Source organism: Aquarana catesbeiana, linkage group LG05 (assembly GCF_042186555.1).
Source record: "Aquarana catesbeiana isolate 2022-GZ linkage group LG05, ASM4218655v1, whole genome shotgun sequence".
In the NCBI taxonomy this organism is placed as follows: Eukaryota; Metazoa; Chordata; class Amphibia; order Anura; family Ranidae; genus Aquarana; species Aquarana catesbeiana.
The window spans coordinates 645,449,915-645,475,596 of NC_133328.1; the positions used below are offsets into that span (position 1 = coordinate 645,449,915).

General features: G+C 47.9%; 1 protein-coding gene across 2 annotated transcripts in view; it reads left to right on the plus strand.

The window, feature by feature from the left end:
- LOC141145640 (uncharacterized) overlaps positions 1–25,682 on the plus strand; it is a 71,962-nt gene that overhangs the window by 25,876 nt on the left and 20,404 nt on the right. The window contains exons 2-5 of one of the 2 annotated variants that reach the window (XM_073632478.1): positions 4,745–9,733; positions 16,287–16,556; positions 18,224–18,312; positions 23,656–23,739. In XM_073632478.1, coding sequence (XP_073488579.1) covers positions 4,745–9,733; positions 16,287–16,556; positions 18,224–18,312; positions 23,656–23,739 — 5,432 coding nt within the window. Of the gene's footprint in view, positions 1–4,744; positions 10,556–16,286; positions 16,557–18,223; positions 18,313–23,655; positions 23,740–25,682 lie in introns of both variants that reach the window. The other variant, XM_073632476.1, reaches the window with a different exon arrangement.

The window sequence follows — 25,682 nt, forward strand, 5'->3', positions numbered from 1 at the left end:
ATACGGATGAAAGGTTTAGCCCTGGGAAACACTTTTTGAAAGATAAAAAGTGCATTTTAGATCCAACTATATGGATCCGACCAAAATGAGGGACAGATGAGGAGGAATGAGGGACAGAGGGACATTGCTCCAAATCAGGGACAGTCCCTCGAGATCAGGGACAGTTGGGAGCTATGTTTTTGTCTTTATGACCCAACAGGAAGTGAAGGCAAATTTCCCCAGTGGGGTTCTAACCCTTCCTCCATCCATCCAATGCTTTAAAATGGTTTTTAATGGAAACTTAGACTTTAATGTGTCGATTCACTGGGAGGTCAGCCAGATGTGAGGTTTTGGTTATTCAGGTCCCATAATAGAGAGCCCGTTGTCCCTGCATTGTGCCTGGCTAGCCTTCCATCTTCAGAGGACTCCATGCGGAGGTGTAAATAGAACCTTCAGGGCCCCCCCTGGTGCAAGAAATCAGGAAGGGCCTTCCTGACCACCTGGGCAGTGGCAGGTGGTGTGTTATTTTTTGGGAGGGGGGGCGCCACCAAATACACCCCCCCCCTTGTCGGTTCAGTCCGTCGGCCCCGCACTTACTCCATCTAGGTCGTGGGCAGTTCCTCCACCGGGCGGCGGCTTCCCCTGCGTCTCCTCCTCTCCTGCATCACGCCGTGCGTCTCCTCCCTCCTCTCCTCCGTGCGTCTGCTCCCTCCTCTCCTCCGTGCGTCTCCTCCCTCCTCTCCTCCGTGCGTCTCCTCCCTCCTCTCCTCCGTGCGTCTCCTCCCTCCTCTCCTCCGTGCGTCTCCTCCCTCCTCTCCTCCGTGCGTCTCCTCCCTCCTCTCCTCCGTGCGTCTGCTCCCTCCTCTCCTCCGTGCGTCTGCTCCCTCCTCTCCTCCGTGCGTCTCCTCCCTCCTCTCCTCCGTGCGTCTCCTCCCTCCTCTCCTCCGTGCGTCTCCTCCCTCCTCTCCTCCGTGCGTCTGCTCCCTCCTCTCCTCCGTGCGTCTCCTCCCTCCTCTCCTCCGTGCGTCTCCTCCCTCCTCTCCTCCGTGCGTCTCCTCCCTCCTCTCCTCCGTGCGTCTCCTCCCTCCTCTCCTCCGTGCGTCTGCTCCCTCCTCTCCTCCGTGCGTCTGCTCCCTCCTCTCCTCCGTGCGTCTCCTCCCTCCTCTCCTCCGTGCGTCTCCTCCCTCCTCTCCTCCGTGCGTCTCCTCCCTCCTCTCCTGCGTGTGTCTCCTCCCTCCTCTCCTCCGTGCGTCTCCTCCCTCCTCTCCTGCGTGTGTCTCCTCCCCTGCGTGTGTCTCCTCCCTCCTCTCCTCTGTGCGTCTGCTCCCTCCTCTCCTCCGTGCGTCTCCTCCCTCCTCTCCTCCGTGCGTCTGCTCCCTCCTCTCCTCCGTGCGTCTCCTCCCTCCTCTCCTCCGTGCGTCTCCTCCCTCCTCTCCTCCGTGCGTCTCCTCCCTCCTCTCCTCCGTGCGTCTCCTCCCTCCTCTCCTCCGTGCGTCTCCTCCCTCCTCTCCTGCGTGCGTCTCCTCCCTCCTCTCCTCCGTGCGTCTCCTCCCTCCTCTCCTGCGTGTGTCTCCTCCCCTGCGTGTGTCTCCTCCCTCCTCTCCTCTGTGCGTCTGCTCCCTCCTCTCCTCCGTGCGTCTCCTCCCTCCTCTCCTCCGTGCGTCTGCTCCCTCCTCTCCTCCGTGCGTCTCCTCCCTCCTCTCCTCCGTGCGTCTCCTCCCTCCTCTCCTCCGTGCCTCTCCTCCCTCCTCTCCTCCGTGCGTCTGCTCCCTCCTCTCCTCCGTGCTTCTGCTCCCTCCTCTCCTCCGTGCATCTCCTCCCTCCTCTCCGTGCGTCTGCTCCCTCCTCTCCTCCGTGCGTCTCCTCCCTCCTCTCCTCTGTGTGTCTTCTCCCTCCTCTCCTCCGTGCGTCTCCTCCCTCCTCTCCTCCGTGCGCCCCCTCTCTCCTCTCCTGCATGCGTCTCCTCCCTCCTCTCCTCCGTGCACCCCCTCCCCCCTCTCCTGCATGCGTCTCCTCCCTCCTCTCCTCCATGCATCCCCTCCCTCCTCCTCCTAGGCAGCCAAACAAATCACTTCTCCATTCGGACAATCGGGTAATGGGTCCCAGGACCCGCTTCCCAATTGGCCGGGAGGAGATTCAGGAAGAAAATAGTGCATATTCATTCGCTATTGTCACACAAGTGGGTGTGCTCGGGGCACAGTGCTCTGCACCCGAGCCCACCCTTTTTTTAAGCCAATTAGAGCCTCAGTCTTTAATCACGTGCTTAAAAAATAAAAAATAACCTATTGAAATCCATGCGTCCGGCTCCCCGCATGTAGATTAGGGGGTCGCACGCTTCCGGGCCGCCACTCCGCCTGCGCCCTTTTCATCAGTCCTGGGGTCCCTTCCATCTGTCCCTTCCTACTAATCCTGGGGCCCTTTAGTGCCTTTTAGGGGGCCCTTTATAGGCCCCCAGTTCACACTTCTGCTACGCAGGTCGCATGAAGTGCTTGTAGGTCTTATTTTCAGGGAAACAGGGTAGGGCTTATTTAGAGGGTAGGGCTTATATTGCAGCCATCACCGACAATCACGCTAGGTCTTATTTTCGGGGAAACAGGGTATATAGTTGTATATAAAATGTAGATTAGGGGGCCGCACGCTTACGGGCCGCCACTCCGCCTGGGCCCTTTTCATCAGTCCTGGGGTCCCTTCCATCTGTCCCAGAGCCCTACCCTTTGAGCCCCGGGCCCTTCCTACTAATCCTGGGGCCCTTTAGTGCCTTTTAGGGGGCCCTTTATAGGCCCCCAGTTCACACTTTTGCTACGCAGGTCGCACTTCATGCGACCTGCGACACATAAAGTCGCACGACAGGTCAAAACACATTCACTTCAATGGGTGCCATCACAATCAATGCGACTCAAGTCGCAGCGATACAAAAAAGAAGGTTCCTGCGCTACTTTTCTGCGACTTTGGTGCAGTTTGAGTACCACAGACTGCAATGTTAAATCAGTAATGTCGCAAGCAATGGGCACGACTTTGGGGCTGCAGCAGTGTGAATGGAGCCTTACGGTCTCGCAGCCGGGACCCTTTCACATGTTGTGCAGCGGACCCCTTTCCTGCTGTCTTCAGGCCCCTTCACAGCGGCGGAACGCCAGGCCTCAGTCGCAAGTGCGACCTTTGCGACCCTGGTAGTTCTCCTGTACTCACAAAGGCCGTACGACTGCAACCATATAATATGTCCTAGAAAACAGCCCCTTATCAAGTCAAAGACCTGTATGTATGTATGTATATCACTTGTATGTATACTGTGTGTTCAGTGCACTGAAAAAGTATTGATACCCCTTGAAATTTTCCGCATTTTGTCATGTTACAACCAAAAACGTAAATGTATTTTATTGGGATTTTATGTGATCGACCAACACAAAGTGGCTCATAATTGTGAAGTGGAAGGAAAATGATAAATGATACAAATAAATATGTGAAAAGTGTGGGGGGGCATTTGTATCGCGCCCCCCCGGAGTCAATACTTTGATCTAAACCATTCCATTGTAGCTGGATGTTTCGGGTCGTTGTCCTGCTGGAAGGTGAACCTCCGCCCCAGTCTCAAGTCTTTTGCAGACTCTAACAGGTTTTCTTCTAAGATTGTCCTGTATTTGTCTCCATCCATCTTCCCATCAACTCTGACCAGCTTCCCTGTCCCTGCTGAAGAAAACCATCCCCACACCATGATGCTGCCACCACCATGTTTCACAGTGGGGATGGTGTGTTCAGGGTGATGGTCAGTGTTAGTTTTCCCCACACATAGCGTTTTGTTTTAGGTCAACAAGTTAAATTTTGGTCTCCTCTGACCAGAGCACCTTCTTCCACATGTTTGTTGTGTCCTCCACGTGGCTTCTCACAAACTACAAACAGGACTTCTTCTGACTTTCTTTCACCAATGTCTTTCTTCTTGTCACTCTTCCATAAAGGGCAGATTTGTGGAGAACACGACTAATAGTTGTCCTGTGGACAGATTCTCCCACCTGAGCTGTGGATCTCTGCAGCTCCTCCAGAGTTACCATGGACCTCTTGGCTCTTCTCTGATAAATGCTCTCCTTGCCCGGCCGGTCAGTTTAGGTGGACGGCCATGTCTTGGTAGGTTTGCAGTTGTGCCATACTCTTTCCATTTTCCGATGATGGATTGAACAGAGCTCCATAAGATGTTCAAAGCTTGAGAGATTTTTTTAAAACCTAACCCTGCTTTATACTTCTCCACAACTTTATCCCTGACCTGTCTGGTGTGTTCCTTGGCCTTCATGATGATGTTTGTTCACTAAGGTTCTCTAACAAACCACCAAGGGCTTCACAGAACATTATATTGTATTTATACTGTGATTAAATTACACACAGGTGGACTCTATTTACTAATTAGGTGACTTTTGAAGGCAATTGGTTCCACTAGGTTTTAGTTAGGGGTATCAGAGTAAAGGGGGCTGAAAACAAATGCACGCCACACTTGTCACATATTTATTAGTAAAAAATTTTGAAAACCATTTATCATTTTCCTTCCACTTCACAATTATGTGGCACTTTGTGTTGGTCTATCACTTAAAATCCAAATAAAATAAGTTTATGTTTTTGGTTGTAACATGAAAAAATGTGAAAGATGTCAAGGGGTATGAATACTTTTTCAAGGCACTGTAATCTATGCGTACACCCTAATCTAGTAACCACCATACATTCTTGCATTTGCTTCATTTGTGAATTATTATTAAAATTATTTTTTTTATATTTTTTTCCCGCACAGGTTTATCACCGGCTTCTTCCATAGCTTCATCTCCATGTAGCGACTCTGCAACCCCCAAAAGCCTGAGCCCTCTAGAGGAATCTCCAATTGTGAGTCCCATATGCACCACTGCTGACAAAGCACTGGTGTCTGCTTACCTGCAGGCCAAAGAAGGAGACCGGCCTCAACCTGAAGGAGCGAGCAGCGAGTCACAGCCTGGGCGAGCCACTGGAATCCTTCACCTGGCCACCGAGGCAGCAGATAAGGCCCTGGTATCTCAGGAGCAAGACTTAGAAGAGGCCGCAGAACACTGCCCTGCTGAGACCCCAACCCTGGACACGCTCGATACAAGAATTGTAATGGGGGAAGAGACTTCTTGTAGCAACGAGGAAGCAGGGTCTGCCAGCAGGGGGCACAACATCATATCTGAGTATGAGGAAGCTTCTGGGGACACCTTGGATGAAGCAACAATGCACTTACGTCACCCTAAAGCTGAAATTTTGGAGGAGAATTTGGAGAACGAAAGTGATCATGAAGCCATTGAGTCTCTGGACGATTTGCACTTTGAATCTAACGAAATGTGTCAAGAGTATGTTTTGAAAGGTGGCTTATTTTCTCAGGGTGAAGCCGTAGCTGATGTGCCTTCCTTTCTTAAACCCACCAAAGAGTCACCCAGCAGCACTAGAGAGAGTAATATTCATTCATTACAGATCAACCCTGCATGTATCACAGAAACAGACCCATACACCACGGCTCCTTCCACGCCAATTAAAAGCATCTACACCCAGTTTAAACACTATCCCAGTTCCAAAAATGCTTTACATGATGACCAGGTAGATATAGAAAATGACAACATGTCCTCTCCCCCTACATCCCCATCGGGATCCTACTTCACCGCAGAAGGTGGTAGTTGGGCCTCATCCGCCACTAGTGGTTCACCATCATATTCCCCCAATTTGATGGGCGAGGTTGAAACAGTTGAATCTCCCAGCCCTTACCCAGATAACCTGATGACCCATGAAGAAAGTATTTCTGAGGACCCATGCTGTATGTCTCCAGATATGCTCGAAGACGAAGATATTCCTGAACTCTATGAACGAGATATAGATCCAGATGACTTTTCTCCAGAAAATGAGGAACTCTTGGATGGGTATCCTAGTGATGAACATTCCAGTGCAGAAGATGAAGATGAATGGGAGACAGATTTTGCACCATCTTTTACTAGCATCCCATTATGTCCTGAATTTATTAATGCCAGCAGTACCTTCGTGCATGAGGTACTACAGCAGGCGAGCTGTTCTTTAGATGCTGATGGTGCACTGCAAGCCGCAAGCCCAGATATAAGGTCTGCAGAGCTATTGAGGGCTAGCATGCCTGGTCCTGAAAACGATCACATGATTCCTGCTTTTATGCTGCCTTTCCAGGGAAGTTTGATTTTTGAAGCAGAGTCCATGGAGATCACATTGTTCCCTCAAGGAGAGACGGTGGAAAGTGAGGTCGTCTGTGGGGAAGCAGAGGAAGAAGATAAGGAGGATGACAACGAAGATAGCACCTCGGCTTCCTATCTGCATTCCTTATCCGAAACTTCTATTAATGAAGGAGTGGATGAATCATTTGCCTATCAAGACGACACTTCGGAGTCCTCAGATTCAGCATCCTACAATGGGGAAGAAGATGAGAAAAGGTACAGCACGGAGCCATATGCTGAAACGACTGATTCTGCCCCCCATGCCGACGAAGCTGCGGCTAAATCCCAACATGACTCATCCAATTCTGGATGCGAGAGTGAGATGGAAACATCTTCTGACATGTCAGAGACCGATGAGGAGGGTGCCGTTTATGCAGCTCTTGACATCAACTGTGGAGATGCTGGTGAAAATGTGGAAAAAATTGTAGCAGTAACTTCTGGCGTGAATGAAGATTCTGTCACAATGGAAGATGAAGAAGAATTAAATAGTGATGAGGAGCATGGAGATAGCGTTGCATCATATTCATTAGCACAAGATTTTCCACTCTCAGAGTCTAAGGAGTCTTGTACTATTCAAGACAGTTCAAGTGAACTTGAAGACTCCAGCACCAGCAATGCACTTCAAGAACCCATCAGAAGCACCTTAGTTGTAACTTCAGAGCTTGAGCCACATTTTGAAAGTCCAGATGCCTCACAGAGACTAGAAGAAAGACACGGGGCTATAAGAACCTGGTCTGACAGCCCAGTAGAACAACAGTCCACGTCATCGTCAGAAATGGACCTGGTCCTTAAAGCGGGCATTGGGAACGTTGGGGAATGTTTAATCGCCTGTTTTGACACTGATGAAGAGCTAGATTCTTTTCCACCATTAAACACCACTCCACAAAGTCTACAGGATGAAAGCAGAGAAAGGAATGAAAGCGGAAGGCAGACCTCTTTGGGGGTAAGGCTACCCGAAGATGGGAATTATTTTGCAGATCAGCCTGAAGAAGATATTGAGAAACCACAGCAACAGGCAGAAGAAAATGCAACATGCACCCTTTTCACTGTAGACTCAGATGACTTTGAAGAATGCAAGAACCTAAAGATCATGGAACTAGAAACTCAAGATACAGCGACTGAGGCTGAAATATTACAGGATGCCCCTTTAGAAGACATGCCTGAAGAAGAGTGCGTGTTTGCATGTTACGACTCGGGGGAAGATTCAGAAGATGTCATGTTTCTAGATCGCTCGTCCATCCTTGCTGAGATTTACAGACAGCAGGAAGAAGCTGCCAATTACATTGCAAACCAGTCATCTTACATCAATGATTTAAAGAGTCAAGAAGTACAAGCAGACAACACAAATGTTGATGAAAGCATCGTGGAGGCAAGTTCTGAGGCAAATAGCACTTTACATACCAGTGCCAACGTTCATGAAAAATATGATACCAATGAGTTTTCAATACAAGTTACTGGTGAAACTGATGAGATGGAAACATTGCTGGTTTATGATAAGTATAAAGAAGAAACTTTTGTTTCCACTACTGGTGAGAAAACTTCTAAATCGAGTGAAGGCAATGCTAAACTGAGGAACCACCCAGAACAAAACCAACTAAACTGTTCAGAGTCAACCAATGAAAATATGTTTGAAACCAAAAGCAAAGAGGTAGACAAAGCTTCATCCACACAAACACACCATGTAACGTCTCAGTCAGCTTGTCCTGAAGATCAAGCAATAGAGTCTTTTGAATCCTGGAGATGTAAAAAACACGAAGAGGCGACAGAAATAGTCCAAACAATAGGTGAAGTTGAAGGCACTCCTCAGAAATCTTTTGAATCCTGGAGAAATAACAAACACGAAGAGGCAACAGAAAATGCCCAAACAATTGGTGAAGCTGAAGGCACTCCCGAAAAATCTTTTGAATCCTGGAGAGGTAACAAGCACGAAGATGCAACAGAAAATGTCCAAACCATTGGTGAAGCTGAAGGCACTCCCGAAAAATCTTTTGAATCCTGGAGAGGTAACAAACACGAAGATGCAACAGAAAATGTCCAAACAATTGGTGAAGCTGAAGGCACTCCCGAAAAATCTTTTGAATCCTGGAGAGGTAACAAACACGAAGAGGCAACAGAAAATGCCCAAACAATTGGTGAAGTTGAAGGCACTCCCGAAAAATCTTTTGAATCCTGGAGAGGTAACAAACACGTAGAGCCAACAGAAAATGTCCAGACAATTGGCGAAGCTGAATTCACTCCTGAGAAATCTGTTGAATCCTGGAGATGTAACAAACTTGAAGAGGCAACAGAAAATGGCCACATAACTGGTGAAGTTGAAGGCACTCCCAAAAAATCTTTTGAATCGTGGAGAGGTAACAAACACGAAGAGGCAACAGAAAATGCCCAAACAATTGGTGAAATTGAAGGCACTCCTGAGAAATCTTTTGAATCCTGTAGATGTAACAAACTTGAAGAGGCAACAGAAAATGTCCACATAATTGGTGAAGTTGAAGGCACTCCTGAAAAGACTTTTGAATCGTGGAGATGTAACAAACATGAAGAGACAACAGAAAATGCCCAAACAATTGGTGAAGTTGAAGGCACTGCTGAGAAATCTTTTGAATCCTGTAGATGTAACAAACTTGAAGAGGCAACAGAAAATGTCCAAATAATTGGTGAAGTTGAAGGCACTCCTGAAAAATGCCCCTATTCTTTACAACCTGACATTCCGGTCAGTGATGGAACTACCATAGTCATTCTTCAACATCAGATGCAGGAAACATTTTCCATAGAAAATGAAAATTCCACAAAATTGGAAATGGAAGAGTCCAAAGATGAAGAGGATTGCTCTATTCGCAAAGAACCACATGGCCAGCAGAGCGCCCCCCATGGTGACAACCCAAAATTACAGCAGGATATTTCCTTGGATACTGGGCTGAAGAACAACTCAGTGTATGAAAGTAATTTGGAGATAATCAGTGAAAAGCAGGAGCCTGCTGTTACCCAATCAGAACACAAGCTGAATGCAACAAAAAACAGTCAGCTCAGTGATGGTTATTTTGCTAGCTGTAACAGGGCAAGTGAAGATGTGTGTTTAGAAAGCAAGTTTCAGAGTCTTGAGAACCAAGAACCCATTATTAAAAAATCTCTAAAAAATTTAGACAAGTCCACCGAAGAAGAATTATTTCCTAGTTGTACGTCAGTACAACCAAATGCCCCTTTCACTGGACAGTTAGTAGAAAAGGAGCTGCTTGCAATGATTGAACCCATGAAAACCACCCCTTCCAGAGATGCCAAAGACTCTATAGATCAATCAGAGATCCAGGAATACCAAACACTTCCCAAACACAATGTAGATAAAAACTTTTGTGCTGCTTCTAAATTAGATACTAATTATGATGATTCCTTGTCTGAAATGATTGATAGGTCAAAGCAAGCTGCTACTAAAACCCCAGAACAATCCCCACAGGTGGTGGATACAGAGCCTACGTCATCTAGCATCTCAAGACCTGATGTTCATCCGCGGTCTGACAGTGCCTTTTTTGATGTAGCTTCTAAGCCAGGTATGCCTACAGTGGAGATGTCCAGCAACATTCTAGAGATGAGTAAGTTGCTGCAAGGGTCCTTTGGTAAAACAGAGACTTTTGATCAATGCATTCGGTGTAGTCCTTCAGAAGCAATCACAAGCGGGCCCTCAACAGTCAAGGTTGTAGACAATGATGAGACCGGTGTATCATTTGCTACATCCAAGGTCAGGGATGGAGAGTTTTTTGAGCAGAAAAATATTAATACTCTGGAGAAAAAACAGGAGGATTTTGAAGGATGTCTAGACAAGCCGGCACTCTCTGAAGAAACATCTATAGCATCTAGCTCAGATAGGAGCCTTCTAGGAAGGGCCTCCATGGTCTTCATGAGTGGTGGTAGTACTTCTTCTGAGGAAGATCACGCCCAAGAGAGACTTAACGCTCATCAGAAGACAGTAGAGAACATTTGCTGTGTCAATGATTCGTTATTACGTGAATCACTAAGGCAATCTAAGGTGTATAGCACAGAACAGGACAGATGTGTAAAGAGTAGTTATTTGAGTGATGTGGGGACTTCCAAGAAGTCTCAGGCAGAGCAGTGTAGCAGCAAGGCGAATTACCAGGTCAAGCTGTCAGAAATGGACAACGAATTCCCCCTTTCCGTGCATGTAACTCCCCGTGCCGAAGCTGCAATGCCCTCTGCTGAAAAGAGTCTGGACACAATAAAGCCTCGCTCCCCTATAAGCAAAGTGCCTCCTGTAAAATCTCCTACCCCCATACCTGGTGGTAGTCTTCATGACCAAAAATTGGTCAGACCTCTGGCTGCCTCTGAAATGCTGGGAACCAAAAGGCTTTCCTCTGGTAAGTTTGCATGCAAGTCTGAAACCCTGCCTTTGGCTTTGCAAACCATCCCTATGGAACAATATTATTTAAAGTGGAACTTAAGAAAGGTAGAGCTATTCATCCTGTGAAACTGCAGGCATATTCGTTTTGTGCAAATGGGGCAAAATCTCCATTTTCTCTCCAGGTCGAGTTTCTTTCAAGTGTAAGTAAACCCCCCCTATCAATTTCAGCCAAGGAAGCTGCCATATGTGCCTCTGTTCAATCTACAACTGCCACGATGCTGCACATGTGATCAGTTATGACACCAGCCCTTGGATGGTTTGACAGTTTGGTCAAGAGCACAACCTATGGGAGTGTTACATCTCCGGCATGTGCTGGAAATGAAACTGTTTTATGGATGGGTTTACTACCGCTTTCATTCACACGCCATAGAAAAATACTGCATTACGGCCACTAGATAAAGCTGATGATCATAAGGAATAAATACCTAATATGATCACTAGCTAGATCTAGTGGTCATATTGTGGTATTTTCCAGACGCACACTTTTCTGTATGAATGAAGAACATCTGACCTGGAGAGGAAAACAACCTACCAACATTTGACTTTTTCTTCTATTCACACAGAACAAATGTACATGCAGTTTCACAGGATGAATAGCTCTGAGAATTGTTAAATAAATATGCAAAATGTCATTCAGTTATAGCTTTGTTAACGGGGTGAGATATGTAATTAAAGCTGAACTCGTCCCAATTATACATGGTCCTCTCTCCTGCCTCCTCCCCAATCCATCTTGCAAAAAATATACTTCCTTCCTTGGCTTAGGCCAGAATGACGTCATGACCCCCCCAAATGGGCAGGTACGCCAAGTCTCCTTGAATCCCATGGCAAGCTACACATGTGCAATATCTCATGTATGCCTCCTGGGATGTGCGACCCCCCCCCACATGCACAGATACGCTACTGGGGGAGTGTAGTCATGTGTGATGGTGCTATTCCAGAAGCCGTTTACAAGATGTCCCACATGCAGGTCCCATAGACTGGAACTGCCATATACTTCTCTGCCAGGTCCCATAGACTGGTACTGCCATAGACTCCTATGCCAGGTTCCATAAACTGGTACTGCCATAGACTTAATTGGCAGGTCCCATAAACTTTTACTGCTATAGACTTAATTGGCAGGTCCCATAGATTGGTACTGCTATAGACTTTTCTGCCAGGTCTCATAGACTGGTACTTCCATAGACTTCTCTGCCAGGTCTCATAGACTGGTGCTGCCATAGACTTCTATGCCAGGTGCCATAAACTGGTACTGCCATAGACTTCATTGTCAGGTCTCAAAGACTGGTACTGCCATAGACTTCATTGGCAGTTCCCATAGATTGGTACTGCTATAGACTTTTCTGCCAGGTGCCATAAACTGGTACTGCCATAGACTTCTCTGCCAGGTCCCATAAACTAGTACTGCCGTAGACTTCATTGCCAGGTCCCATAGACTGGTACTGCCATATACTTCTCAGCCAGGTCCCATAGACTGGTACGGCTATAGACCTTTCTGCCAGGTGCCATAAACTGGTACTGCCATAGATTTCTCTGCCAGGTCACATAGACTGGTACTGCCATAGACTTCTATGCCAGGTTCCATAAACTGGTACTGCCATAGACTTCTCTGCCAGGTCCCATAGACTGGTACTGCCATAGACTTCATTGGTAGGTCCCATAGATTGGTTCTGCTATAGACTTCTTTGCCAGGTGCCATAAACTGGTACTGCCATAGACTTCTCTGCCAGGTCCCATGGACTGGTACTGCCATAGACTTCTATGTCAGGTGCCATAAACTGGTACCCATAGACTTCTCTTTCAGGTCCCATAGACTGGTAACGCCATAGACTTTTCTTCCAGGTCCCATAGGCTGGTACCTATAGACTTCTCTGCCAGGTCCCATAGTCTAGTACTGCCATAGACTTTTCTTTTACTTCCTGGCACCGACCTAGGCCAGAATGACGTCACAGCCCCTTGCATGCGCAGATACACCACGTCTCTGTGCATCCCACGGCGTGTGCACACATGTGCAATATCTCACAAATGCCTCCTGGGATGTGTGACATCGCCATTCCAGTAGTTGCTTTCAGAGAGATACAGCACGTCTGCACATCGGCGGGGGATCTGGCACATGTGAAGGCATGTCTGCCAGGTCCCATAGACTGGGACTGCCATAGATTTCTCTGCCAGGTCCCATAGACTGGTACCGCCATAGACCTCTCTGCCAGGTCCCATAGACTGGTCCCACCATAGACTTCTCTGCCAGGTCCCATAAGACTGGTACTGTCATAGATTTCTCTGCCAGGTTCCATAGAGTGATACCCTCAGACCCAACAAAGCCTCACTGTGTGTTTGCATATGCACCAAATCTCAATTAAGATGGCGGTGCTAGAAAAGAAGGGCAAAGGGAGAGCTTTTGCTTCAAGCAAGACAACGCTGGACTCCATGGTCTAGTAAGACTTCTCTGCCTGGTTCCATAAACTGGTACTGTCATAGTCTTCTCTGCCAGGTCCTCATAAAGTGGTACAGCCATGGACTTCTCTGCCAGTTCCCATAGCCTGGTACCCATAGACTTTTCTGTTAGGTCCCATAGACTGGTAGTGTCATAGTCTTCTCTGCCAGGTCCCCATAAAGTGGTACAGACATGGACTTCTCTGCCAGGTCCCATAGCCTGGTACCCATAGACTTTTCTGTCAGGTCCCATAGACTGGTAGTGTCATAGTCTTCTCTGCCAGGTCCTCATAAAGCGGTACAGCCATGGACTTCTCTGCCAGGTCCCATAGCCTGGTACCCATAGACTTTTCTGTCAGGTCCCATAGACTGGTAGTGTCATAGTCTTCTTTGCCAGGTCCCCATAAAGCGGTACGGCCATAGACTTCTCTGCCAGATCCCATAGGCTGGCACCCATAAATCTCTCTGCCAGGTCACATAGACTGGTACCCTCAGAACTGGCAAAGCTTCACAGCGTGTCTGCACATGTGCGGGATCTCGATTAAAAATGGCGGCACTAAAGAAGAGCAAAGGGAGAGCTTTTGCTTCAAGCAGGCCAACGCTGGACTCCATCGTCTAGTAAGTATGTTTTCTTTCAATCAGATTTTATTGGGAAAAATGTTTTGCATTACAAAACTAAAGGCATAAAACAAATGCAATAGCAGTCTGGTTATCCACATTACACAGAGACAAGTGTTAGGGCTTTTATTTTTTTGGGGGGGGGGGGTGTTAGGCAGAGTCAAGTTCCTCTTTAAGCTTCTTTGCAAAGATTTGCATCTCATTGACTTGTCAGCAGGGTTGCCAACTGCCCATAAATTTTATGGACAGTTAAAAAAAAAAAAAAACGGGCAATTTACAAACTGTCCATAAATGTCTGTTACGGACAGCTGCTGCCAGTAAAAAAATATGGCCATGGGCTTGGGCAGGGCACAGGTAGTCTTGGACGGGAGGGTGGGCACGCAGTGACATCATGGCGCCGCTTGGCACCTTTTGTGAATTACAGCAGCACTGGAGGGGGAGCTGGGACTCGAGAGTGGGAGCGCCGCCGGCCGTCAGGACTGTCACTGGAGAAATGGTGGACTCTGGAGGAGAAGAGGACAGAGGTAGTGATGAGGATCAAACCAAAGGAGCCACCAAGCCCATGTCTGACTGCCCTGCACCTGAGCGAGCAACAGAGGAGGTCAGTGACAGCTCCAGCCAGGCCACACAAAGTGTGTGGGGGGGGGGGGGGGGAGGGGTCACTGATAAAAGGGGGAGTGAATACATTAAGGTAAGGGGGGACACTGATATAAAGGTTTCAAACTTATATCAGTAACCCCCCCTTACCTTAGTGTATTCACTCTGTGGAAGGTAGTCTGCGGTCACCAGAGTCTTCCTCCCCACATCAGCGTTCCCAGCGTTCTCCATAAATCAGGGACCTCAGAGTTCCCCTTTACATCAGAGTCTGCAGGATTCCCCCTTACAGTACAAAGGAGAACTCTGCTGACCCTGACGTAAGTGGGAACTCTGATGTAAAGAGGAATGCCGTGGACCATGATGTAGCGGGGGCTCTGGTAAACCGAGACCACCTTACATCAGAGCTCCCTTTTACATCAGAGTCCGCAGTGTTCCCTTTTACATCAGCGTTCCCCTCTACATCAGAGTTTCCCTTTATATCAGGGTTCATAGCGTTCCCCCTTGAAGTTTAAGGGGGAACCCTGCAGACTCTGATATAGAGGGGAACTCTGTGCACTCTGATGTAAGGGAGAACTTTGTGGACTGTGATGTAAAGGGAGACTCTGTGGTCTCTGATGTAAAGGGGAACTCTGTTGACTGTGATGTAAAGGGGAACTCTGTTGACTGTGATGTAAAGGGGAACTCTGTTGACTGTGATGTAAAGGGGAACTCTGTTGACTGTGATGTAAAGGAGAGCTCTGTTGACTGTTGCGTAAGGGGGGGGCTCTGGTGACCAGAGACCCCCTTACATCACCGTTTCCCTTTACACTAGAGTCTGCAGCATTCCTCCTTTACATCAGAGTCCTTAGGGTTCTCCTTTACACCACAGTCCACAGTGTTCCCTTTTTCATCAGGGCCCACAGAGTTCCTCTTGCAACATAAAGGGGAAACCTGCAGACTCTGATGTAAGGGGAAACTCTGTTCTGGGTTATTTTAACCCGACTTTCTTGTAAAATGGTAATTTTGGTGAACTTTTCGATCTGTCATTAAAAATTTGGCCCTGTCAGCAATTTTCTTCCTGTCATGCCAGTAAAAAAAATTGTCTCAGCCAGTAATTTTTTGTGTCATGTCAGTAAAAAAAAAAAAAAAAAAGGCTCAGTCAGTAAATTTTTGGTGTCATGTCAGTAAATTTCACATCGGGGGGTTGGCAACCCTGCCTGTCAGATAATTTTAAAATGGCCAGAAATGGAAAACAACGGCGTCACACTTTAATGATCCCAATTATACCAAGCAATGCACACTTCTGAGCTTCTGAAAAACTTGTTACTGCATGCAGATCTTTTTTCAGCAGGCAGGCAAATCTCTGAGCCCGAGGCACAGTTGTTTCCTTTTCTACAGAGAAAAAAGAAAGAGTCCCTCTATCACCAGTGGTGGCTGGTGGTATATTTTTTTTGGGAGGGGGCGGCAAACAATGCCCCCACAGACACCCCGTCGGTTGGGTCAGATACGAGTCCTGCACTTACCCCAACTATGGCACGGGCAGCGCTTCCCTCCGGGCGGCGGCTTCCCCTGCATCTTGGCAGTCTCGTCTTCCTCCCCTGTATCACAACGGCCGTGCGTATCCTCCCTCCTTCTCCTAGGTCAATGGGCTCGCTTCTCCTTTCGGCCAATCAGAAAACAGGTCTCGTGACCCGCTTCCTGATTGGCTGGGAGGAGAATCAGTGTGACAATAGCGAATATTCATTCGCTATTGTCACACAACTGGGTGGGCTCAGGGCGCAGTGCTCTGTACCCTGAGCCCACCCTTTTTTGAAGCCTATTAGAGCCTCTGGGCTCTAATCACGTGCTTAAAAAAAAAAAACCCCCATTGGAATCCATGCGTCCGGCGCCCCTGGATGGGCCACCACTGTCTACCACACATATGCTGCATGTCACTTCTGAACTGTAGGAAATTATTTTTCTTTTAGGATCCTCTGTATACTTATATAAACTGTCCAGAAAATCTCGAAAGTGCTAGATGAAAGTAACACAATTATCCCTTTGTAATTTTTTTTATATTTCAGCGGTTCCAGAAAGCAGCTCTACTGCCACCAGTCAAAGCACAGAGACCCCGGTGACTAGCCGGTGCCCCCGAGTCATTCCACTCCAAGAGAAAGTGGGAAAGAAAATCCAACTGACCTGCCCCCCATCTGAGCCCAGTTCATCCAGCGACAGCGAGCTGACCTCCCGGGGCCAAGAGATGCCTCTCCTAAGGGATACATCCGAGGTGACACTTCTGGGCATCACCAAACCGCTCCTGAGGCAGCGCGGCTGTGAAATGCTGAGTCACAGAGGTAACACAACCCAGAGATTGGGGATGGGTGCCCACAGAAAGAAAGATGTTAGGACTAGACAAAGTTAGTGGTCCTTAGGTGACCTCTGTTGCCAGATCGGTTTACGTGTAGCCAATTTCCTATTTCTGCCCCTCTGAGATATTGTATGGCCAACACTTTGTGCACACTCAACCATTACACTGATCTATATGACCCAAAGTAGGTGGAACCCCCTTCAAATGATGGAGTTCAGCTGTTACCAGTGAAGGGTACTGGTAAAACTACAACATACAAAGGCATTGTAGACAATTGTCCTCTGTGTACAAAGCCAACTCCATAAAGACTTTTTTTTATGAGTTTGGGGTGGAGGAACTTGAGTGTCCTGCACAGAACCTTGACCTCAACCCTACTGAACACCTTTGGGATGAAGTGGAATGCTGATTGTGAGCCAGTACCTGTATCATATACCTGGCTGGAGGCTGAGATGACAAAAAGGCTTCCCTTACACCACTAGAGTGTAGCATACAGAATGGGAGGGCACAGGGTCCGGATGTCCAGGCCACAGATGTTCCCTTCTGGAAGCAGGTTTGTATGTCAGGTGCTTGTGCAGACCAACAGGAAGGTCTCCAGGAAGAGATAGACTGGAAGGCAGCTGACCAGTACACCGGAACACACAACAGGCTGGAAGCATAGTCTGGACAGGCAGTGGTCGGTAACCAAGGAGACAGACGGCAGACAGGGTAAGCAAACAGAGTCGTAGTCAGGAGGCAAGCCAAAGTCAAACACGGAAATCAGCAAAAGTAAGTCATGGTAAGGAACTAGCTGAAGTCAAAACCAGGAATCAGCAGAGATAAGCTGTTGTCAGGTACTAGCCTAGGTCAAAACTGGGAATCAATAGAGACAGGCCAAGGGTCAGGAACTAGCAGAGGTCAAATACTGTGAATCAGCAGCAACAAGCTGTGGTCAGGATCTAGCCGAGGTCAAAAACTAAGAATAAGCAACAACAAGCTGTGGTCAGGAACTAGCCAAGGTCAAAAACTGGGAATCAGCAGGGACAAGCAGTCGTCAGTAACTCGCCGAGGCCAAAAACTGAGAATCAGCCGAGACAAGTTGTGGTTGGGAACTGACCAAGGTAAAAAATAGGAATCAGCAGAGACAAGCCATGCTCAGGAACTAGAAAGGTCAAACCTGGGAATCAGCAGAGACAAGCCATGCTCAGGAACTAGCAAGGTCAAACCTGGGAATCAGCAGAGACAAGCCATGCTCAGAAACTAGCAAGGTCAAACCTGGGAATCGGCAGAGGCAAGCTGTGGTCAGGGGAACTGGCCAAAGTCAATAGCAAAAGGCAGAGCATAGACAAGACCAGAAGCAGGCCAGGCCAGCAATGGGAAAGCAGATGTCAGGTTCAGGTTCAAGTTGCAGAGTAACAGCTGAAGACCACCCTTCCTTGCTCAGTTCTGTTACTTAAATAGGCAGTCTGGTGCCAATACGGGTCCAGCAGCAAAAAAAATATTGATCCCTCAGGAGACAATCGGATATTCCCTGGATCAACAATCTCTGGTGTCTCCTCAGCCTACTCATGTATGGATGACTCTAGTATGACACAGGTAGATTATAAAGCAGACGGATGTGTAAGTCCAGGATAAGCGCTGATATTACTAATATCCTGTCCTCTGTGTTTGGCACAGGCTCGTGTAATGACACGGAAAGCAATGACGACTCCCTCCCTGAACTGGAAGAGCCAGACATGAGTGAGCCCAGGACATCGTCCAGCCAGGTACGGCGCATTTACTTCACTGGGTGTAACATCAAGCTGTCCAATAAATATATGACCAGTAGGGATCATAAATAGCCAAAAGCACCAGGACCCCCTTAATACGGCAAACACTGGAGTATAACCCTACACAAGGCCGTACCGACTTCAGCAACAAACATTGACAGTAGAATGAGCCCAGTGGAGGAGCTCAGTGTCCATGTGCCACCATTAAAGGTTGGCCATATGAATGAGAGAACCTGCCAGTTTTGCTTGACTTGCGGCAAACTCCACTGAAACCTATGGGGGGGGGGTGGGCAAATCTTGTTCTCCAATTCTGGCCATTTGTAGGGCTAATATGCAAGCTATTGGTGTGGGAAGCCAAGCACTGCCAGTGCCATGGGGAACATCAACCAATGCCACCCTTTTATAGCCACAAAAGACCAGGACTTTTTCAACACTTTTTGTTTATAATTAAAAATCTGTATTTTTTGCAAAAAAATTACTTGGAACCCCCAAACATTATATATTTTTATATATATAATTTTTTATTTTTTTTTTAGCATAGAGAATAAAAAATGTGGTGGTTGCAATTTTTTATGTCACGTGGTATTTGCGTAGTGGTTTTTAAAAGGCAATTTTTTGGGGGAAAAAATAACTTTTGATTAAATTTAATGCAAAAAAAAAAAAAACACAAATTGTAACCCACTTTATTTGTAAAATATAAAAGATGATGTAAACAGATACCTAACATATCACGCTTTAAAATTGCGCACGCTCGTGAAATGGCGACAACCTATAATACTTCAAAATCTCCATAGGCGACGTTTTAAACATTTTTACAGGTTATCTGTTTAAAGTTACAGAGGAGGTCTAGTGCTAGAATTATTGCTCTCGCTATAACGTTTGCGGCGATACCTCACATGTGTGGCGCGTACACCATTTACATATGCGTGCGTGACCTACGTCTGTTCAAGCAGGGGGGGGGACAGAGGCGCTTTAAAAAAAAAAAAAGGTTTTGTTATTATTTATTTTAATTAAAAAATATATATTTTTACACTGTCCCTTTATAAAAAAAAATGTTTGATCACTTTTATTGCTATCACAAGAAATGTAAAGATCTCAAGAAAGCATGTCAGGTCCCCTTTATGGAGACATCTGGGGTCTTTAAGACCACAGATTTCTCTTCTATCTTCTACCCTTAAAAGCATCAGATCAAAAAAAAAAAAAAAAAAAAAAGAAACCCCCACTCAGCTGATGCTTTAAAAAAAAAAATGTTGTTTACATCCTCCTCAAAGAGGAAGTGACATCATGATCTCACTCCCAGCCTCCTAAATCATAGAGGTGAGGAGAGACTATCTGGTCTCCCCTCACATCTATGGCCAGCTGCTCGAACCACCAGATCGTTTCCCAGGCTTGCCAGTGAGAACTGTAAGCCCTTAAAACACAAGAGAGCCATCGGAGGGGGGGGGGGCCCCTCCCGCTACTTCTAAAAGCCACTCAAAATGCTTTTAAACAGCAGCCATACCGGTAAAACGCTTCAAAACCGCAATATATATATACTTATTGCGGTCTTGAAGTGGATTAGTGGGGGGGGGGGCTGGGATATCTATTTTTTTCAGATTATTGGCTACTGTGACTCAGCTGACCATGGCTATGCCTTTGGCCTTTGGTTGTTCCCCATTTCTGGTGGTGAACCGGTAAAGTTTTTGACCAAAAGTTTGTGAGCTTTGTGGTTTCGCCACTGGTGGTTGCCGAATCCGAACTTCATTCTTAATTGGCACCTTTCTCACAAGTTCATCGAACCTCAGCCCTGTTAGAGCTTCCCCAATGGTTTGCTGAGTTAGGATGGGAAGACCTCAAAGACCTGCACGGAGGCCCCACCTCAGTCCAGTTGAACCTTGCTAGATGAACTGGAATTTCAACTAGGAGCCTGACTGCCCACCAATACCAACTCCACTAATAGAGATTGGATTAGTGGGTGCTGGAACCCCTGAGAACTCTTTATAAGTTTAGTTAATATTGTCGTTTTCATCCAATATTACGGCAGTGGTGAAAATATAGGGAAACTGAATATTGGGCCACCAGCTTCAACGCACCGTAGGGATTCCACAATCTCCTTGTGGTGTTTGGGGTAGATTATTAATGTAGAATTGAAGTGCCACACCGTAGTATTCAAGTCCAAATACAAGTTTATTCCAATGATTATTATTATTATTATTATACAGGATTTATATAGTGCCAACAGTTTACGCATCGCTTTACAACTTGAGGGTAGACAAATACAATACACTTTAATACAGTAGGAATCAGAGGGTCCTGCTCCTTAGAGCTTACAATCTAAGAGGGAAGGTCAAGAGATACAAGAGGTAATAACTGTGGGTGATGTGCTGATTGAGAAGATAAATGTACAGTTGTTAGGTGGGGCCCAGATAGGCTTCTCTGTAGAGATGAGTTTTCAGGGATAGTCTGAAAGTGGATAAAGTAGGAGAAAGTCGGACAGATTGGGGTAGAGTATTCCAGAGGATGGGGGGAGGCTCTGGAGAAGTCCTGGAGGCGGATATGGGATGAGGTGACGAGGGAGTTTGAGAGCAGAAGGTCTCGGGAGGAGCGAAGAGAACGATTAGGTTGGTATTTTGAGACCAGGTTAGAGATGTAGCTGGGGGGCAGGTTGTGGATGGCTTTGTAAGTTATTGTTAGTATCTTGAATTTAATTAGTTGGCTGAGTGGCAGCCAATGGAGGGATTGGCAGAGGGGTATAGCAGACACTGAGCGGTTTGTGAGGTGGATGAGCCTGGCAGCAGCTTTCATGATGGACTGAAGTGGGGAGGAGCCTATTTAGAGGTAAGCCAGTGAGGAGGGAGTTGCAGTAGTCGAAGCGAGAGATGACCAGGGAGTGGATTAGAAGCTTTGTGGTTAGGAAGGGGCGTATCTGGGAGATGTTGCGGAGGATGAGGCAGAAAATTTTGGATAGCGATGGGATGTGGGGCCAAAAGGTTAGTTCAGAGTTCAGGATTACACCTACCGTAGGACCTTGGCGTGGGGGGACAAGTTGACAGTTGAGCCGTTGATTTTGACAGAGAAATCTGGGGAAGTGGCACCTGAGGGAGGAAAGATCATGAGCTCGGGTTTTGGACAGGTTGAGTTTGAGGAAGTGATGTGACATCCAGGCTGATATGTCTGCTAGTAAGTTGGTGATGGGTGAGGGAACAGATGGAGAGAGCTGGGGGAGGTGGAGAGATAGATTTGGGTGTCATCAGCGTAGAGATGATATTGAAAGCCATGGGAAGCAATCAACTGACCCAGGGAGGAGGTGTAGATTGAGAAAAGGAGAGGTCCAAGAACAGAACCTTGGGTGACCCCGACAGAGAAAGGAAGAGGAGAGGAGGAAGTAGAGTTGTAAGTGACACTGAAGGAGCAGTGCGATAGGTAGGATGAGAACTAGCGAAGAGTACAGTGGTCCACTGTGTAATGATGGGCTGTTTGCAAAGCCAACATGTTTTGAGGGTGGGTATCCCCTCTGTCGTCTTCATCAGGACTATGGCAAGGGCTGTTGCACAAGGGAACGAGCCCTCAGAGCAACATACGCTATATTACCAAAAGTATTGGGACACCTGCCTTTACACACAGATGAACTTTAATGACATCCCAGTCTTAGTACGTAGGGTTCAATATTGAGTTGGCCCACCCTTTGCAGCTATAACAGCTTCAACTTTTCTGGGAAGGCCGTCCACAAGGTTTAGGAGTGTGTCTATGGGAATGTTTGACCATTCTTCCAGAAGTACATGTGTGAGGTCAGGCACTGATGTTGGACGAGAAGGCCTGGCTCGCAGTCTCCGCTGTAATTCATCCCAAAGGTGTTTTATCGGGTTAAGGTCAGGACTTTGTGCAGGCCAGTCAAGTTCCTCCACCCCAAACTAGCTCATCCATGTCTTTAAGGAACTTGCTTTATGCACATGTTGGAACGGGAAGGGGCCATCCCCAAACTGTTCCCACAAAGTTGGGAGCATGAAATTGTCCAAAATGTCTTGGTATGCTGACACCTTAAGAGTTCCCTTCACTGGAACTAAGGGGCCAAACCCCACCCCTGAAAAACACCCCCAACCCCTGAATCCTCCACCCCAAACTCACTCATCCATGTCTTTATGGACCTTGCTTTGTGCTCTGGTCCAAATCATTTGGTGGAGGGGGGATTATGGTGTGGGGGGTTGTTTTTCAGGGGTTGGTCTTGGCCCCTTAGTTCCAGTGAAGGGAACTCTTAAGGCGTCAGCATACCAAGACATTTTGGACAATTTCATGCTCCCAACTTTGTGGGAACAGTTTGGGGACGGCCCCTTCCTGTTCCAACATGACTGTGCACCAGAGCACAAAGCAAGGTCCATAAAGACATGGGTGAGCAAGCTTGGGGTGGAGGAACTTGATTGGCCTGCACAGAGTCCTGACCTCAACATGATAGAAAACCTTTGGGATATATTAAAGCAGAGACTGCAAGCCAGGCCTTTTTGTCCAACATCAGTGCCTGACCTCACAAATGCTCTTCTGGAAGAATGGTCAAACAGTCCCATAGACACACTCCTAAACCTTGAGGACAGTCTTCCCACCCAGAAGAGGTGAAGCTGTTATAGGTGCAAAGGGCGGAGCCAACTCAATATCTAACCCTACGGACTAAGACTGGGATGCCATTAAAGTTCATGTGCGTGTAAAGGCAGGCGTCCCAATACTTTTGGTAATATAGTGTGTATGACAATTAATACATTTAATACTTTTAACTCATGTTGCTCTTATAGGGATCTGATGCTGTTCTTCAGCTTTCAGAACTAGGGGTTCCAATTTTTTTATTTTTCATGTTACATGTTAGCTCTGATGAAGGGGGAACAGCACCCGAAACGTATTGGTTTCGCAAAATAGGATTACATATGAGGGAATGTTACTTTGACCCTGCGAAAGGAAACACGTAGGACATTTCACACATATTACAAACATTACATTTACTATTTGCAACTTTTGCACGAATGCTGAGACATTCAAACTGCAATTTTTTTTTTTTTTATGTGGATGAGTAGAAAAGAAAAAAAAACATTAAAAAAAAAAATCTGGGACTCCATTTTTTCCTGGATGTTGAATTATGGGTATTCCAGGAAAGTGGAAATGTATACTGTATGGATCATCGCGTTTCACCATGAAATGTCTGACTGGCGTTAAGGAGAGGAGATATCACCAGGTGGAGATGAGTGCATTAGCATTAAAATTGCAAAGAGCCGTTGTGCGTTTTGTTTTTTTTTTTTGAAAGGCGGGCCCCCTGGGGACCACCCATCTCTCTGCCTGCTCCGTCTTTATGTCATCTCCCCCCTCCTTGTGTCTCCACAGAACCAGCTGGCTCACTGTGTGGGCTCCGGAGAGGAATGCGTCAGCAAAGCCAAGCAGAGCCGCAGCGAGAAGAAGGCCAGAAAGGTGAGTGAATAATTCATGAGGTGGGCTGTGCTGAGATCGGAAAGGAAGGGAATTCTGCAGACGCAGCGCAGGGCGGTGGAGTCAGCAACAACCCACCCAGATAATTCAGAGGAGATAGAGAAAGGATGAAGAGCGCAGGCCGGGTATTGTGAACGCAAAACCAGTTCTGCATTGATATACATGCAAAAAAAAAACCCCTAAAACCGCCAACAGTCACTAGGGTTGGTGTCACCTGGTGCGGTGAAACATGATGTCACCCACCCCAATAATTAAGGGGGGTCTCTGCGGACTGTGATGTAAGGGGGGCCTCTGATGTGTGAGGGTCTCTGGTTACCTCTGGTCCACAGAGATCCCACATACAGAGTTCTCCTCTACCCCAGAGTCGGCAGAGTTCCTCTCTACCCCAGAGTCGGCAGAGTTCCTCTCTACCCCAGAGTCGGCAGAGTTCCCCTCTACCCCAGAGTCGGCAGAGTTCCCCTCTACCCCAGAGTCGGCAGAGTTCCCCTCTACCCCAGAGTCGGCAGAGTTCCCCTCTACCCCAGAGTCGGCAGAGTTCCCCTCTACCCCAGAGTCGGCAGAGTTCCCCTCTACCCCAGAGTCGGCAGAGTTCCCCTCTACCCCAGAGTCGGCAGAGTTCCCCTCTACCCCAGAGTCGGCAGAGTTCCCCTCTACCCCAGAGTCGGCAGAGTTCCCCTCTACCCCAGAGTCGGCAGAGTTCCCCTCTACCCCAGAGTCGGCAGAGTTCCCCTCCAGCCCAGAGTCGGCAGAGTTCCCCTCCAGCCCAGAGTCGGCAGAGTTCCCCTCCAGCCCAGAGTCGGCAGAGTTCCCCTCCAGCGCAGAGTCGGCAGAGTTCCCCTCCAGCGCAGAGTCGGCAGAGTTCCCCTGCAGCCCAGAGTCGGCAGAGTTCCCCTCCAGCGCAGAGTCGGCAGAGTTCCCCTCCAGCGCAGAGTCGGCAGAGTTCCCCTCTAGCGCAGAGTCGGCAGAGTTCCCCTCCAGCCCAGAGTCGGCAGAGTTCCCCTCCAGCCCAGAGTCGGCAGAGTTCCCCTCCAGCGCAGAGTCGGCAGAGTTCCCCTCCAGCGCAGAGTCGGCAGAGTTCCCCTCCAGCCCAGAGTCGGCAGAGTTCCCCTCCAGCGCAGAGTCGGCAGAGTTCCCCTCCAGCGCAGAGTCGGCAGAGTTCCCCTCCAGCGCAGAGTCGGCAGAGTTCCCCTCCAGCGCAGAGTCGGCAGAGTTCCCCTCCAGCGCAGAGTCGGCAGAGTTCCCCTCCAGCGCAGAGTCGGCAGAGTTCCCCTCCAGCGCAGAGTCGGCAGAGTTCCCCTCCAGCCCAGAGTCGGCAGAGTTCCCCTCCAGCCCAGAGTCGGCAGAGTTCCCCTCCAGCCCAGAGTCGGCAGAGTTCCCCTCCAGCCCAGAGTCGGCAGAGTTCCCCTCCAGCCCAGAGTCCCCCTTTAAACCAGTGTGCCAGACAATAAGTATTTCTAGAAGGGAGGCAAGTCAGCCATGACAGCCCCATCACAGAAGAGAGTCCTTTACCTTATACAACCAGCCCCCACACCCCCTTCTACCCCCCCCGGAGATATGTGTGATCATTGCCCTCCCCTCCATGGGACCACAAATCCCAGCATAGCAGGCTTGGATACCATTTTTCAGCTGACACCCCCCCCCCCCTTTCCCCACACACAATATGACTACAGATCAGAATAGAGTAGAGTCGAAAAATATAGTATAGATTAGTGTAAAATTCAAAATGCTAACCATAACATACAAGGCCATTCACAACATCTACATCACCAACCTTATCTGCAGATATCGCCCAAATCGTCCCCTCTGCTCCTCCCAGGACCTCCTGCTCTCTAGCTCCCTTGTTACCTCCTCTTATGCTCGCCTTCAGGACTTCTCCAGAGCCTCTCCCATCCTCTGGAATTCCCTACCCCAGTATGTCCGATCAG